The following is a 16774-nucleotide window of genomic DNA, read 5'->3' as shown; positions in this document are numbered from 1 at the left end:
GGCTGAGGCAGGAGGATTGCTTACGCCTGGAAGGTTGAGGCTGCAGTGAGCTATGATCACGCCACTGCACTCTAGCATAGATAACAGAGCCAGACCCTCCTTGGAGGTTCTAAGTTGCCCAAGATCACATGGCTGGTGGGTTGTGGGAATTTGGATAAAAACACATTTTCCTGTTATGTGCACATCCTGAGAAATGACCCTTGGCATAAGCTTTTCCATCTTGGGTTAACAGTGGAAAGGAGTGGAGGGCATAGGCGGCGAGGAGTTGGGAGTGGGGGGGCCAAGGCTGAACCCCAAACTGCTGTTGTCCACTGTGTGACTTGGGGGCAGACAGCTCCTTCCTGTAGAACTGCTATGAGGGTGAATGATGGGAACTCCCAGCGGAGGCCTCATGCATAGTGGGTGCTCCAGAAGGATCTGCCGTGGCCGGGAGCAGTGGCTCACGCTTATGATCTCAGCCCTTTGGGAGGCCGAGGCAGGCAAGTCACCTGAGGTCAGGAGTTCAAGACCAGCCTGGCCTACATGGTGAAACCCCATCTCTACTAAAAAATACAAAAATTAGCTGGGTGTGGTGGCACATGCCTGTAGTCCCAGCTACTAGGGAGGCTGAGGCAGGAGGATCACTTGAACCCAGGAGGCAGAGGCTGTATTGAGCCGAGATTGCACCACTGCACTCCAGCCTGGGTGATAGAGTAAGACTCCGTCTCAAAAAATATATATATGGGAACATCAGACACTGGGGACTCCAATAGAGGGGAGGTTGGGAAGGGGAGGAAGGTTAAAAAAAATTACCTGTCGGGTACAATGTTCACTATTTGGGTAATGGGCGTACTAGAGGCCCAGTCCCCACCAGTATGCAATACATCCATGTAACAAACATGCATGTGTACCTCTTGAATCTAAATAAAATAAAATCTTAAACATTAATTTTAATTTTTATTTTTTTGAGACAAGGTCTGGCTCTACTGCCCTAGCTGGAGTACGGTGGCACGTACGGCTCACTGCAGCCTCCACCTCCTGGGGTCAAGGGATTCTTCCACCTCAGCCTCCTGAGTAGCTAAGACCACAGGTGCACACCACTACGCCCAGCTACATTTTGTATCTTTTGTAGAGATGAGGTTTCACCATGTTGCCCAGGCAGGTCTCCAACTTGTGAGCTCAACCAATCCACTCGCCTCAGCCTCCCAAAGTGCTGGGATTACAGGCATAAGCCACCACGCCTGGCTTCAAATTTTATTAATTGTGGTAAAACGCACACAACAAAACCTACCATCTTAACTATCTTTAAGTGTGCAATTCAATCGTGTTAAGCACATTTGCAATATGGACAGCAATTGCCACCATCCATCTCTAGAACTCTTCATCTTACACAACGGGAACTCCATACCCACTAAACACCAACTCCCCAGCTCTTGGCAACCACCATCCTTTCTGACTCTATGACTGGCTGCACCAGGTATTTCATACAAGTGGGATCTCATGCAGTATTTGTTCTTTCATGACTAGTTAATTTCACTCAGCATGATGTCTTCAAGGTTCATTCATGTTGTAGCATGTGTCAGAACTTCCTTCCTTTTTCCCCCCTGAATAATATTCCTTTGTGTGAATACATCCCATTTTGTTGATCTGTTCATCCATCAGTAGACACCTGGGTCACTTCTAACTTTAGGCCCTAGTGAATAAGGTTGCTGTAAATGTGGGTGCATGGCTGGGCGCAGTGGCTCACACCTGTTATCCCAGCACTCTGGGAGGCCAAGGCTGGTGGATTACTTGAGGTCACGAGTTCAAGACCAGCCTGGGCAACATGGTGAAACCCCGTCTCTACTAAAAATGCAAAAATTAGCCAGGCTTGGTGGCGTGCACCTGTAATCCCAGCTACCTGGGGGACTGGGGGATGAGAATCGCTTGACTCCAGGAGATGGAGGTTGCAATGAGCCAAGATCGTACCATTGCACTCCAGCCTGGGTGACAGAGCAAGACTGTGTATCAAAAAAAAAAAAAAAAAAAAAAAAGTGGGTGTGCAAGCAAAACCGCAGGTTTTTAAGCCGAGATCTAGCTCAGAGGTTGGAGTACGTTCAATGTGTTATGATGAGGGCAAGGCTGAGTATACGGCACCTAGACACCAGTTTTCCATTCAGGCCAGGCGCCGTAGCTCACGCCTGTAATCCCAGCACTTTGGAAGGCTGAGGCAGGAGGATCACTTGGGCCCGGGAGTTCGAGACCAGCCTGGGCAACATAGCGAGACCCCATCTCTACAAAAAAAAACAAAAACTATCTGGGTGTAGTGGTGAGTGCTTGCAGTCCCAGCTACTCAGTGGGGCTGAGGCAGGAGGATTGCTGGAGCCTGGGAAATTGAGGCTGGAGTGAGCTGAGATTGCATCACTGCACTCTAGCTTGGGTGACAGAGTGACACCCTGTCGCAATAATTTTTTTCAGGCTGGGCACGGTGGCTCATGCCTGTAATCCCAGCATTTTGGGAGGCCGAGGCGGGCGGGTCACGAGGTCAGGAGAGCGAGACCATCCTGACTCACACGGTGAAACTCCGTCACTACTAAAAATACAAAAAAATTAGCCGGGAGTGGTGGCAGGCGCCTGTAGTCCCAGCTACTCGGGAGGCTGAGGCATGAGAATGGCGTGAACCCGGGAGGTGGAGTTTGCAGTGAGCCGAGATCGCACCACTCCACTCCAGCCTGGGCGACAGAGCCAGACTCCGTCTCAAAAAAAAAACAAAAACAAAAACAAAAAGAATGTTTTTCAAAAAATTTTAATTTAGCACCGTGGATGGCCCACAGGGACCTTGGACACCCAGAATCCCACTGGACCAGCGCGGATGCAACTGGGGTGGTTTCTCATACTGCAGATCTGTTATAAGAGAAAACCTTTCCAGCCGTGTGCAGGCTCAAAAGAGACCAATTAAACCTTTTACAAGGTTTTTTTTTTTTTTTTGAGATGGAGTTTCACTCTTGTAGCCCAGGCTGGAGTGTAGTGGCATGATTTCAGCTCAATGCAACCTCTGTCTTCCGGGTTCAAGCGATTCTCCTGCCTCAGCCTCCTGAGTAGCTGGGATTACAGGTGCCTGCCACCATGTCGGCTAATTTTTGTATTTTTGGTAGAGTCAGGGCTTCACCTTGTTGGCCGGGCTGGTCTTGAACTCCTGAACTCATGTGATGCACCTGCTTGGGCCTCCCACAGTGCCGGGATTACAGGCGTGAGCCACCGCGCCCAGCTACAACTGACTTTTTTGATCCCTGGGAGATGAGTCAACACCGGGGGATGACCAGTCCTGAGCCCCGGACATGGACCTGGGGGTGAGGACAGAAGGGGATCAGGACCAGCCCTCTCATCCTGCACCCCGAGGCATGGGTGATCCCAGGAAGCCACTCACCAGGCACCAGGGTGGCTTCCTGGAGGAGAGGATGCTGAAGCCGACCTCAAGAAGTGTCTGTGTTAGGTTTAAGGACTCATGAGAGTTCTCTGGCTGGACTAAAGGTGGCGTGATCACATAGTCAGGTTTGCCCTATTGTCTGCAGGTTGCTGTTGTTATTATTGTGATGATGATGATGATGATGATGGTGATGAGGAGACAGGGTCTCATTATGTTGTCCAGGCTGGAGTACAGTGGTGCAATCTCAGCTCACTGCAACCTCTACCTCCTAGGCTCAAGCAATCCTCCCACCTCAGCCTCCTGAGTAGTTGGGATCACAGGCAGGCGCCATCATGCCTAGCTAATTTTTCTGTATTTTTTGCAGAGTCGGGGTCCCACCATGTTGCCTCCACTGGTCTCCAATTCCTGAGCTCAAGCGACCAGCCTAAAGTGCTGGGATTACAGGCGTGAGCCACTGCGCCTGGCCAATCTAGTAATTATTTTAAGTACTTCCTGCTATTCTAAAAAATGTTTGTTCCCATCTCAATGATAAATGGCAGGGTCATTTCATTCCTTATCTGTTGCTGCATAACAAATTACCCCAAATCTTAGTGGCTTGAAACAACAACAAACTTTTATTATCTCTCACAGTTCCTATGGGTTAGGAATTTAGGTGTGGCTGAACTTGGCAATTCAAGGCATTGGCTGGGGCTGCAATCCATTGGAAGGCTTGCCTGGGGCAGAAGGATCTGTTTTCAAAGCCCCGCTCTGCCGGCTGAGGGTGGGATGCCTCAGTTCCTCTCCATATGGGCCTCTCCATGGGGCTGCTTGGGTGTCCTCAGGCCTTGGGGGTTGGTTTCCCACAGAGCAAGGGATCTGGGAGAGAGGGAGCTCCACGCAGAAGCTATCCTTTCGTGCCCTAGCCTCGGAAGTCTCGCAGTATTGCTTTTACCATCTCCTAGTGACTTAGAAGAAAGTAGCCAAGACAGACATTTAAAGGAGAGGGGGGTGGAGGGATCCTAGCTTTTTTTTTTTTTTTTTTTTTTTTTTGACACGGAGTCTGGCTCTGTCACCCAGGCTGGAATGCAGTGGCGCGATCTCAGCTTCACACCATTCTCCTGCCTCAGCCTCCTGAGTAGCTGGGAATACAGGCACCCGCCACCACGCCCGGCTAATTTTTCTATTTTTAGTAGAGACAGGGTTTCACCGTGTTAGCCAGGATGGTCTCGATCTCCTGACCTTGTGATCCGCCCGCCTCAGCCTCCCAAAGTGCTGGGATTACAGGCGTGAGCCACTGCACCCAGCTGATCCTAGCTTTTAAAACCACCAGCAGCTGGGAGCAGTGGCTCATGCCTGTAATCCCAGCACTTTGGGAAATCAAGGCGGGAGGATCACTTAAGGTCAGGAGTTTGAGACCAGCGTGGACAACAGAGTGAGACCCCCTCTGTACAAAAAATCTGAAAACTATCACGGTTGGCCAGGCGCAGTGGCTCATGCCTGTAATCCCAGCACGTTGGGAGGCCAAGGTGGGCAGATCACTTGAGGTCAGGAGTTCAAGACCAGCCTGGCCAACCTGGTAAAACCCATCTGAATTAAAAATACAAAAAATTAGCTGGGCATGGTAGTGGTACCTGTAACCCCAGCTACTCAGGAGGCTGAGGCAGGAGCATCACTTCAACCCAGGAGGCAGAGGTTGCAGTGAGCCGAGATCGTGCCACTGCAGTCCAGCCTGGGAGACAGAGTGTAACTCCATCTCCAAAAACAAAAGCAAAACAAAACAAAACAAAACTACCATGGTTACCTAAAATAGGGCATGTGTTGGGAAGGGAGTAGACAGAGCCAGAGTGGATAGACAGATAGATAGAAGATCAAGAAAGATTCAGGCCGGGAGTGGTGGCTCACGCCTGTAATCCCAGCACTTTGGAAGGCCAAGGTGGGTGGATCACCTGAGGTCAGGAGTTCAAGACCACCCTGGCCAACAAGGCGAAACCCCGTCTCTATTAAAATACAAAAAATTAGCCAGGCATGGTGGTGCATGCCTGTAATCCCAGCTACTCGGGAGGCTGAGGCACAAGAGTCACTTGAACCCAGGAAGGAGAGGTTGCAGTGAGCTGAGATCACGCCATTGCATTCCCGCTTGGGTGACAGAGTGAGACCCTGTCTCAAAAAAACAAACAAAACCAACAAGGCAGAGATGTGGCCAGGGATTCTGAAGGAATGCACGAAGTCCACCCAGCACCCACTCCAGTTGTGTCCCTCCATCTTCCCGGGCTCCCCCCTGCCCCTGCACTCCCAGCCATGCCCCCTGTGTGGGCCTCTGGTCCTCTCACCCTCTACCTTTGCTGGAGAACACACAGGACTCACGTCTTTTCCTCCCATGGGACAGAAACTCCTTTTGCGCTTCCTATTGGGCCCTGCCTACAACAGGTACACACTGTGGGGTTTCTGCGTGAACAGAGCATACCAATTTGCACCCGCCACAGGACAGCAGCTTATTCCCTGCAGACACCTTTCTCTTTCCAGCCTCCAGGCATTTGCTCCTCCAGCCCAGAGGGATGGGGCAGCAATGAGCATTTGGGCTGCCCTATAGGCAGAAGGCAGGAAGATATCCGGATAGTTCAGGAAGGAGATGAGGAAAAAGGAAAAAGGCATAGGAAAAAGATTTGGGAGCTAGGGTTGAGCCAGCCCCTTTCTCTGGGCAGCAGCAGACTATGGCTGTCCTGAGTGGGCACACGAAAGGCTCTGGCGCTCACCCCGTACCCTCTTCACCCGTACCCCTCCCCTGATCCATCTGTAGCCACCCACTCCTGTTCCCTGCTTGCTCATCTTGCTTTATCCCCAGCACCTCCTGACATTTTCTCATGCCACCCATCACCCCATTCTTCTTGGCTCAGATGGTGCCGCCTCCTCTAGGAAGCCTTACTGGCTTGCAGCTCTGTGGTCCTAGAGCATTTTAGCTGCCGAGATTGCGCCATTGCACTCCAGGCTGGGCGACAGAGCGAGACTCTGTCTCAAAAACAAACAAACAAACAAACAAAAACAAAAGACTTTAGTGTTCACCATGGCTCGTTTGCAAGATTTCCTGCAGGTAGGAACACGAATGACCCAGTGCAGGCCAAAACAAACCAGAGACCTGCATTCAGCAGATCCAGCCCAGGAAGGCAGCAGGAAGTTTCGATGGGCCCATGCTTACTACATACTTGCCTGTGTAGTTGTTACCAATCCAATGGACTTTCTAGAATGGAGTCTAAAGATAACAGCATTTCATGGGCAAAAAGGAGGGTGCTGCTTGGCTGGGCATGGTGGCTCACACCTGTAATCCCAGCACTTTGGGGAGGCCAAGGCAGGTGGATCATCTGAGGTCAGGAGGTCGAGACCAGCCTGGCCAACATGGCGAAACCCCATCTCTACTAAAAATACAAAAATTAGCCAGGCATGGTAGCACACACCTGTAATCCTAGCACTTTGGGAGGCCAAGGTGGGACGATTGCTTGAGGCCAGGAGTTCAAGACCAGCCTGGACAACACAGTGAGACCTTGTCTCTATTAAAAATAGAGTAAAATAAATTAACCAGGTGCGGTGCTGCATGCCTGTAGTCCCAGCTATTCGGGTGGCTGAGGCAGGAGGATACCTTGAGCCCAGGAGTTTGAGGCTGCAGTGAGCTATGATGGTGCCACTGCACTCCAGCCTGGGCAATAGAGCCCGTCTCCAACATAAACAGATAAAGAGGTGGCTGCATAACAATATTAATAAAAAAATAGAGGGGACTCTGGGAGTAGGTGCAGGTTCCAGAGGGGTCGGGGTAAGCCAGGCAGATGGGGCACACCGGGATCCCACCTAGATCTGGGGTCACACAGCGGTCTGTGCCCAGTAATCTCTCTGCCCCTCACACCTGAGTCAGCCTCCAGGCCTGTCCCAGGTAGGTCAGCTATGGGACTGAGTGCCTCAGTCCTACTGTCCACATAGCCATCACCCACAGCTTCTGGGTCCCCCACCTCCCTGTGGTGGACAGCATCCATCCGGATGGCAGGCCCCACCTTGAGTGGTGAATCCTGATTGGTCCATGATGGTCTCATTCCCTGTGCCTGTCATAGGCTGAGGCATGTTCATGTGACCCAGTTCTCACCAATGAGATGAGGAAGTCTGTGCAGGGATAGGAGTACCCCCGGAAAGGTTTTCTCAGGGCCACCCTAGAGGCAACAGCTCCTTCCTTTATGGAGTTTCCTCCTGACTGCCCAGGATGCCCGGAGTCACCCCAGCCATTACAGTGGGGCTATGCTTCTGTGCCATGGGTAGCCAAGCATAAATTGATGACCTCATCAAGCCTTTAAGTTACCCAAGCCTGGGGCAGCCCAACCCATAAACTCCGATCACACAAAGTTCAAACTTCTTATTGGTTATGTCCTGGCTTTTTGTTGTTTGTAGCTCAAAGCATCCTTGCTGGCTGGGTGCAGTGGTTCACGCCTGTAATCTCAGCACTCTGGGAGGCCAAGGAGGGAGGATCACCTGAGGTCAGGAGTTCAAGACCAGCCTGAGAAACACGGCGAAACCCCGTCTCTACTAAAAATACAAAATTAGCTGGGCATGGTGGCGGGTGCCTGTAATCCTAGCTACTCCAGAGGCTGAGGCAGGAGAATTGCTTGAACCAGGGAGGCGGAGGTTGCAGTGAGCCGATATTGCACCACTATACTCCAGCCTGGGCGACAAAGTGAGACTCCATCTCAAACAAACAAAAACCACAAAGCATCCTTGTTGATAGCCCCTGGTTACATTTCTTCTTCTTTTTTTATTTTCAGAGACAGGGTCTCTGTCGCTCAGGCTGGAGTGCAGTGGCACCATCATAGCTCACTGCAGCCTCAAATTCCCGGGCTCAAGTGATCCTCCCACCTAAACCTCCTGAGACAGGTGTGCACCACCATGCCTGGCTATTTTTTTAAAAATTATTTAAAAATTTTTTTGTGTGGAGATGGGGTCTTGCTTTGTTGCCCAGGCTAGTCTCAATCTCCTAGCTTCAAGGGATCCTCCCACCTCAGCCTCCCAAAATGCTGGGATTATAGGCAGGAGCCACTGGGCCTGGCCTTAGCGTTTTGAGTTAAGCCCATCCTACCAGAAGAAGACTGAGCCCAACGTGCCCTCAGGGAAGCTGAAATGGAATCTAAAAGGATGCACGGGGAAGAAAGGGGTAAGGCAAGAAGTAATACTCTAGGCAGAAAGAACAAAGGCCTGAAGGCTGGAGGCACGCTAGGGTGTGGCTGGAAGCTTCGAGGTGAGGCTGGAGAGACAAGGTGAGGTGTGCCACAGAGGGCCCTCAGCTAGGTCACAGAGCCTCAGGGTTACCACAAAGGACAAAGGAAGCTCATCGGACAGACCTACCCAGGGTCTTGCCTTCTGGCTATATGCTGAGAATAAATAAGCGCATTCCTCGCCTAGTCCAGCCACACCCAGATGCTCCTCCAAAGGTCCTGGGCAGAGGCCTGGTTCAGCAAACCCGGGACAAGGTCTCTGGGCTCTGCTTCTACCAGGTGTGATTCTGCCTTCTACAACGATGTATCTTCCAGCCCCAGGGCACTCCTATGAGATTCTGGCAAATACTTGGGTTAAAATCTGGATCACTCTGATGGTCAGAAATCCATCAAACAGACATTTACTAAGTGCCTACAAAGCAGGGTGCTACACACAGTGGAGACGGGACCTGGTTCAAATCCCAATTCTGTTTCTTTCCAGCTGTGCGACCTTGCCGTTGTACTTCTCCAAAGCTAGTGTCTTCACCGCTCTGCAAAATATGGCAAAGTCAACGGTAGCTCTCATCACCACCGGTAGGTACTGTGGTGATGTGGTGGGGAGGGGTGGATCAAATCATGCACAAAAAACTTGAAGGTTGATAATCTAGGTAAGAGAAAAAGACAAGCCAATAACATGTTGTTATGGGCTAAAGTTGAGAAATATGCAAGGTGCCTGGAAGTAAGTATCTGAGATAGGATCTAAGGCTATAACAAAGTAGAATGTCTAAGCAGGTCGTGGTGACTCTCGCCTGCAATCCCAGCGGGAGGCTCCACTTTGAGAGGCCGAGGCGGGTGGATCACTTGAGGTCAGGACTTCGACACCAGCCTGACAAACATGGCGAAACCCAGTCTCTCCTAAACATACAAAAATTTGCCGGGCGTGGTGGTGCACGCCTGTGATCCCAGCTTCTCGGGGTGGAGGTTGCAGTCAGCTGAGAACGCACCACTGCACTCCAGCCCGGGTGACAGAGCAAGACTCCGTCTCAAAAAAAACAAAAAAAAACAACAAAAAAAGAAGTAGACCATCTAGATGGGAGTGATAAGGACCAAGTATCCCTGGGAGAAGAAAACAGCTCTGGTAGCAGATCACTGAAGCCCGGGAGGTGTAGGCTGCAGTGAGCCGTGATCACGCCACTGCACTCCAGCCTGGGTGACAGAACAAGACCCTATCTCCAAACAAAAAAGAAAGAGAAAAAAATAAAGAAAAGGCCCACCAAGGCCAAGTAGGCAGGAATACAGAAAGGCCAGCATTTCAGTTCTGTGCTCCTAAGCCTTTCAGAACACTGTGCTGTAGACAGAAGGGCTGGACATAACCATTTAATGGGGGCATCTCTCGCAACCTGCAATAGCAAAAACTCGGAGCTTGTGCCAGAAAGGTGCAGATTTGCAAATTTAAATCCCGGATCTATCACTTCTTGCCTGACCTTGAGCAAGTCACTTAATCTTTGAGCCCCAGCTTCCTGGTTTGCAAAGCAGGTTTAATACCTAATACACAGAACGTACGTGGGGGTCCTGGGGTCTAGAACTTCTCTTCCAACTAGTTTTAACTCCAAGTGTGAGGCTTTCCTACTTCAAAAGCCCTAAGGGCCAATGGCTCATGCCTGTAAGCTCATGCCTGTAACAGTTTAAATGTTATGTCCGCACGCACCTCTGAGAGGCTGAGGTGGGAGGATCATGTGAGGCCAGGAGTTCAAGGCCAGCCCGGGCAACACAGTGAGACCCCCATCGCTACAAGAAATGTAAAAATTAGCTGAGTGTGGTGGTGCGCACCCGCAGTCCCAGGTGCTTGGGAGGCCGAGGTGAGAGGATTGCTTGAGCCTAGGAGTTCGAGGCTGCAGTGAGCTATGATGGTGCCGCTGTACTTCAGCCTGGGCAACAGAGTGAGACCCCATCTCTTAAAAACAAACAAACAAAAAAGCTCTAAGATCTAGTGCCACCTCCTACAGGTAGGCACCCAGCCTTCTAGGTACCCTGCTAGACCATCCCTTCCCTGACTCCACCCTGCTGTAGAGTGATGGCCTCTTTCTTTCTCCTCCACCAGGCTCTAGGGCTTGGCAGAGGAAGGGGCAAGGTATCTCTGCATCCCTTGGACCCAGCCACACCCCTACACAGAGTGAATGTTTCCTAATGCCATTCCCTTTCCACAACTCCACTCCACGAGAGAGAAGTGACTTAAGTCTGCTAAGGGGCGGAGGGAAAGGTTCAGGAAGGTTTCAGCGTGCTATCATTAGCTCTTGAGGATTGAATAGGAATTTACTAGGGGTGGGTGGGGGAGAATATTCCAGGCAGATGGAAGAGAGGTAGATACAAAGGCACAGAGGTATGTAGGGAGCAATAAGGGAAATTGTGTATTTGCTGGGGGAGGGCTAAAGATGAGGATTCAAGGCCAGGAGTAGTAATCCCAGGACTTTGGGAGGTCGAGGTGGGAGGACTGCTTGAGCCCAGGAGTTGGAGGCTGCACTGAGCTATCATGGCGCCACTGTATTCCAGCCTGTACAACAGAGCAAGACTCTGTCTCTAAAAGAGAAAAATAAAAAATAAAGATGAGGATTCAGGATCTAGATCCCAAAGGGCCTCGAATGCCATGTCAACGATTTGATGCTATAGAGTGACTGACAAAACTGTAAACAGGCCGGGCGCGGTGGCTCACGCCTGTAATCCCAGCACTTTGGGAGGTTGAGGCCAGTGGATCACCTGAGGTCGGGAGTTCAAGACCAGCCTGACCAACATGGAGAAGCCCCATCTCCACACAAAATTAGCCAGGCGTGGTGGTGCATGCCTGTAAATCCCAGCTACTTGGGAGGCTGAGGCAGGAGAATTGCTTGAATCCGGGAGGCGGAGGCTGCAGTGAGCCGAGATGGCGCCATTGCACTCCAGCCTGGACAAAAGCAAAACTCCATCTCCAAAAAAAAAAAAAAAAAGTAAACAGGTGGTACAGGGACCCTCAGGGCATGCTGTGCTAGTCTGGGCTAAACTTAGGTTTTGGAGAGGGAGGTGACAGAGCTATGGGTCACCACCTGGGGGCAGGTATTGCAGGAAGAATCTAAGGGGTTCTACCTGGATGGCTGATTATTGAAAACAGTTTAAATGCTATGTCCGCAGGCTGCGACCCATTAACACTTGCTAAAAAGCCATTTCCCACAATCATCCCACACCATCCACACAGCAGTTCTGTGTCCATGAGGGAGCCAAGTAGTGCTATCTCTATTTTACAGACGGACAAAGTGTGAGCCAGAGGAGACAGACTTCGCCTCAGCCATGCAGGCAGGGGGCTCTGGTCACACATGACCTGAAGCCACGATCTGGGCTCAGAGTGCTTGGGGTGGCAGGTCCTCAGGCATTTGACGAATGTTCCAGCACCTTTTGAGGCCAGACCATGGAAACACAGAGACGGCCTTTGGCCTCTGAGTCATCTTGAAACTGGACTAGTCAGCTGGGTCACCTGGGCCTGGGACAGGACAGGCTGCTTTCTGCAGGAGGGAGGAAGGGGGACCCACTGACGGGCAGGTTTTCCTGTGTTCCCAGAGGCCAGCAGGGGGGCTTGACCCCAGAGACATGCCTATCCATGAGTACCCAAAGGGGACCCTGAGTTGGGGGCTGGAAGAAGGCCAGTCTCTCCGCCAATGGAAAGGGGCTGAGGGACCCTGCCCTTTGCTGCCTTTCTAAGAAGCCCCCAAATGCCCCCTCCTTCCAGCATCCAGGCCCTGTGCACAGCCGCAGCCTGAGTCATCATCCTCATTTGAATGGTGGCCGAGAAATCAGCCAGGGGGCTGCCCAGGGCTGAGGGCCAAGGCTTGGAAAAACAAGGCTGTTCTGTTACCTCCAAGCCGTGGAACGTCAAGGCCGGCTAGGGAGTGGGGGGCAGAGGGCAAGCAGAAGCAGGATCTGAAGGTGTCAACAGCCAGAGGGGGGCTTTGTGTGAGGGGTGGGGGCGCGGTTCAGAATCCGAGCTGTTGGCTTTTGTTTTCAAATGACCTGTTTAATCATTACCCTTTGCAATCAACGGGGAGCACAGGCTCCGTGGCAGAGGCTTGGCGACTATTTCAAATCTCCATACCCTACTGAGCAGCCGGAGAAGAAAGTAAACAAGATGCCACCGGCAGATCTGGCTCCATCTCGCAAACAATAGCCGGACTGAGCACCCGGCTCAGACACACACATCAAAGTGAGATTTCCAAGCAAGAACTTTTCACAGGCAGATAACAGGCTGGGATGGAATTATTTCCCTGTGTCCCTTGAGCTCAGTGCCAAAGGGGGCAGCCTAAGGGGGCTGTCATTTTCACGCTAACCTTGACCCGAAACGTATTCATTCATTTTGCAGTGAGGGAGAGCCACCACCGCCCCAAACCGCGAAAAACCAACCAGTAACAACTTTATCATTCCCTTTTAACAGTCACAATGGTGGGCAAACGAGACTTAAGTTACAGCAGCTAGCTGGCACTTCACACTCCCCTCGGCTCAGGCTCCTTAAACAACAACAACAACGAAACCCTAATGCAAGCACCCACCGGGGCTCACAATGTCAAACCCTTACCTGGCATAGGGAAAATCCAAGTGAGAGAGAGAGTGAGTGTCTGTGTGTGTGTGATTCCCTCTTTTACCTTCCAAGGCCTTCAACTATTTTTCCCCCTGCAGCATCCAAGCCCAGCCTCAAGGCAGATGCATAAACATGCCTGCTCCTCCCCTTCTACGGTTGGGCAAAACATCCCCCCACCCCCTTTCCAGGACCCCAAGGAGAAAGAATCACATCCTCTGCAGCCCCTCCCTGGCCCTCGCCCACTCCCCTTTCCCCCCCCTCCCAATTCCAGGCCGTCCGCAGCAAGCCTCGTAGGCACCTTGAGATAAACACCCACTAATGATTTTATGATTTTCTGCTCTGGGTAACCGCGCTCAGCGGAATCCCTCCCCCTGCCGTGGCGACGGGGGCCGGCCCAACCGAGGGATGGGGGGATGGGGGCGTTAGTTTGTTTTTTCCACGGCCTCTTCCCCACACCTGTTTTTCATTCATTCATTCGTTCGTTCCTTCATCCATTCACGGATCCGTCACTGCAGCCGCCCCAGCCCCCCGGATTTCGGGGAGGGGGCTGCGATGGGGGAGGGGGTGAGAGATGGGGGGACGACAGAGGTGGGGGGTGGCGCACCGGGGGGTGGAGGGTTGCGGGGGGTCCGGGAGCCAGGACCCTGCGGCTCCGGCTTTGTCAGACGCGAGCGAAGCGGCGGCGGGGGCGGGGCGGGGGCGCTCCCGGGGCCCGAAGTTGTTTTCCGAGGCGCGACGGCGAGGACAGCGGCCCGGGGTGCGCCCCCTTTGTCTGTCCCCGGCCGGCGCCGCGTCCCCGCGCGCTCACCTGGTCTTGGAGGACAGGAAGGCAAGTTTGATCAGGCCGTAGGTGAACAGCGGGATACTCTCCTTGGCGACGCTGGCAACTTGCAGCCGGTGCTCCAGGATGTGGAGTTCCATCGTCCGCCCGCGCCCCGTCCGCGGCGGCTCATCCGCGGGGGGACGAGCCGCGGCCCCCGCCCCCTCCGCGCCCTGCCGGCACCGACAGCCGGCCCGGGGACCCGGGAGCTCGGCGCCGGGCGCGGGGGGCAGCGGCGGCTGGGCCGGGCCGGACAAAAGGGAGGAGGCCCGCCAAGTTGCAAGGGGGAGCCGCGGGGTGAGGGAGGCAGCGCCGGCGGAGCAGCAGCCGAGGGGCCGAGCGGCGGAGCAGCGGCGCGCGGCGCCCGGCGCGGGGAGCAGCTGGTGTTCGCTGTAACAAACAACTTGCCACTCAAACGCCGGTCCCCGGTGCGCATGCGCGGCTCGCGCGCGGCCTGCCGGGACTTGTAGTCCGCCTGGGGGGGGGGATCCCCCGGTGGTGGTGGTGGTGGTGGTGGTGGTGGTGATGGTGGTGGTGGTGGTGGTGGTGGTGGTGGTGCTGCTGCTGCTGCTGCTGCCGCCGCCGCGGGGGCTGGGCGGCCGGAGCTACCGGCAGCCCGGTGCACGGGAAATGCAGGAGCGCGGGCAACCTCAGGACCACGGGGAAGGCCGAGGGGAGGCACGGGACTGGTGGAGCCAGCCTGAGCCTAGGCGCGCCCTCTGGCACCCACTCAGGCTCGGTACTAGGCGCTTGGATGTAAAGCGAGCAAACCAGACGACTCCGGTGCTGGAGAAGGCCCGAGTCTGGGAGCGCCAAGATGTAGGGCAATCGGTCATGAGAGTGCAGAGAAGCCAAACCGAAAAGCTTGCTGGGGACCCGGAGGGATGGGATTGACAGGTCAAAAGGGGTGACCTGGGGGAGAGGACACTCAGGCTGGGTTTTGAAGGATGAATGGGAGTTCGTAGCAAGGGAGTGAGGGCGCGCGGATGAAGGACAGAGGCCTTCCAGGCTGCAGGAACAGCGTGTCCTAGGGCACAGAAGCGTGAAAGCCCCCACGGTGCTGTGTTTGGCTTTGTTGCAGCGGAAAATGTGAGGGAGGAGAGAAAAGAGATAAGGCAGGCATAGTCACCAGGAGTCAGGTCGGGAGGGTCATGTGTGCAGAGCTAATGAGGTGGCCATTTATCCCACCGGAGAGCGGTTGATGGGGACTGCGAAGGCTGAACTCGGGGAAAATGTAAAGTGCGTCTGAGGCACTTCCAACCCCAGGGCCCACGCGCCCAGTCCACAGAGGTTCCTCCTTCACGGCTGTCTGGTTTTGAAATGTTCTGGGTTAAAGTGATTGGTGCTTCGACCTTTGGCAGAGTAATTTGGGGACGCGATGGGTGAGATCTATCTGCCAGGGCAGGCTGAGAACTCTCTTTTAGGGGAAAATTGCAGTTGTGCTCCCTCACCTTCCCTCAGCCCTCCTCTGTTAGGTAGGAACATACTAGGTTTTGCCATTTCCACAAAAGGGTGAAAAGCCTGTAATCTGTGGTAGATAGATCTTAGAGCATGCATATCCCCCTCCCACTTTATTTTCTTTTACTCTTTTTCTTTTATTTATTTATTTTTTAAAGACAGGGTCTAGCTCTGTTGCCCAGGATGGAGTGCAGGGGCTCAATCATAGCTCACTACAGCCTCGAACTCCTGAGCTTAAGCGATCCTCCCAACCCAGCTTCCCGAGCAGTTAGGACTACAGTTATGCCTAGCTAATTTTTTTTTTTTTTTACTTTCTTTCTTCCCCCCCGAGATGGAGTCTTGCTCTGTCGCCCAGACTAGAGTGCCATGGCGCGATCTTGGCTTACTGCAACCTCCGCCCCCTTGGTTCAGCAATTCTCGTGCCTCGGCCTCCCAACTAGCTGGGATTACAGGCGCAGGCCACCACGGCCGGCTAATATTTGTATTTTTCACCATGTTGCCTAGGCTGGTCTTGAACTCCTGACCTCAGGTGATCCACCCACCTCCGCCTCCCAAACTGCTGGGATTACAGGCATAAGCCACCATGCCTGGCCTTTTTTTTGTTTTGTTTTGTTTTGTTTTGAGATGGAGTCTCGCTCTATCACCCAGGCTGAAGTGCAGTGGCGCGATCTTGGCTCACTGCAACCTCCCCCTCCCAGGTTCACGCCATTCTCCTGCCTCAGCCTCCCGAGTAGCTGGGACTACAGGCTCCCGCCACCACGCCCGGCTAATTTTTTTGTGTTTTTAGTAGAGACCGGGTTTCACTGTGTTAGCCAGGATGGTCTCGACCTCCTGACCTCATGATCCGCCCTCCTCGGCCTACCAAAGTGCTGGGATTACAGGCGTGAGCCACCACGCCCAGCCTTTTTTTTTACTTTTTGTAGAGAGGGGTGTCTCACTATGTTGCTCAGGCTAGTCTCAAACTCCCAGCCTCAAGTGATCCTCCAGCCTCAGCATTTTTTTTTAAAGCTTATCTGTCTCTCCCCGACGCAATCTCACCACCACAAAGGCAGTGATTTTTGTCTGTTCTCGGCTGTGTTCCCATTGTCAGCAATAGTGACTGGCCTGTGAGAGACACTCATTCAATATTTGTGGAATGCATCAAAGCACCTATCTATGCCTTTAGAATCTAGAGATCTAGAAATCCCAAACAGAAATGCATTCAGGGGCCAGACAGATTACACAGATGTGTGAAGCAGTTGGCTATCAGATAGTTCGAAATGTGGTTGGGCACGGTGACTCACGCCTGTAATCCCAGCACTTTGGGAGGCCAA

The 16774-nt window shown here is 53.0% G+C and overlaps 1 protein-coding gene across 1 annotated transcript in view; it reads right to left on the bottom strand.

Annotated features, from left to right (window-relative positions):
• Positions 1 to 14250, bottom strand: part of CASTOR2 (cytosolic arginine sensor for mTORC1 subunit 2) — a 67780-nt gene extending 53530 nt beyond the window's left edge. The window contains exon 1 of the mRNA XM_054496598.2: positions 13992 to 14250. Coding sequence (XP_054352573.1) covers positions 13992 to 14104 — 113 coding nt within the window. The 5' untranslated portion in view covers positions 14105 to 14250. The remainder of the gene's footprint in view (positions 1 to 13991) is intronic.
• Between the last annotated feature and the right edge of the window lie 2524 nt (positions 14251 to 16774).

Source organism: Pongo pygmaeus, chromosome 6 (genome assembly GCF_028885625.2).
Source record: "Pongo pygmaeus isolate AG05252 chromosome 6, NHGRI_mPonPyg2-v2.0_pri, whole genome shotgun sequence".
Lineage (NCBI taxonomy): Eukaryota > Metazoa > Chordata > Mammalia > Primates > Hominidae > Pongo > Pongo pygmaeus.
This window is presented reverse-complemented; position numbering and strand designations above follow the sequence as displayed.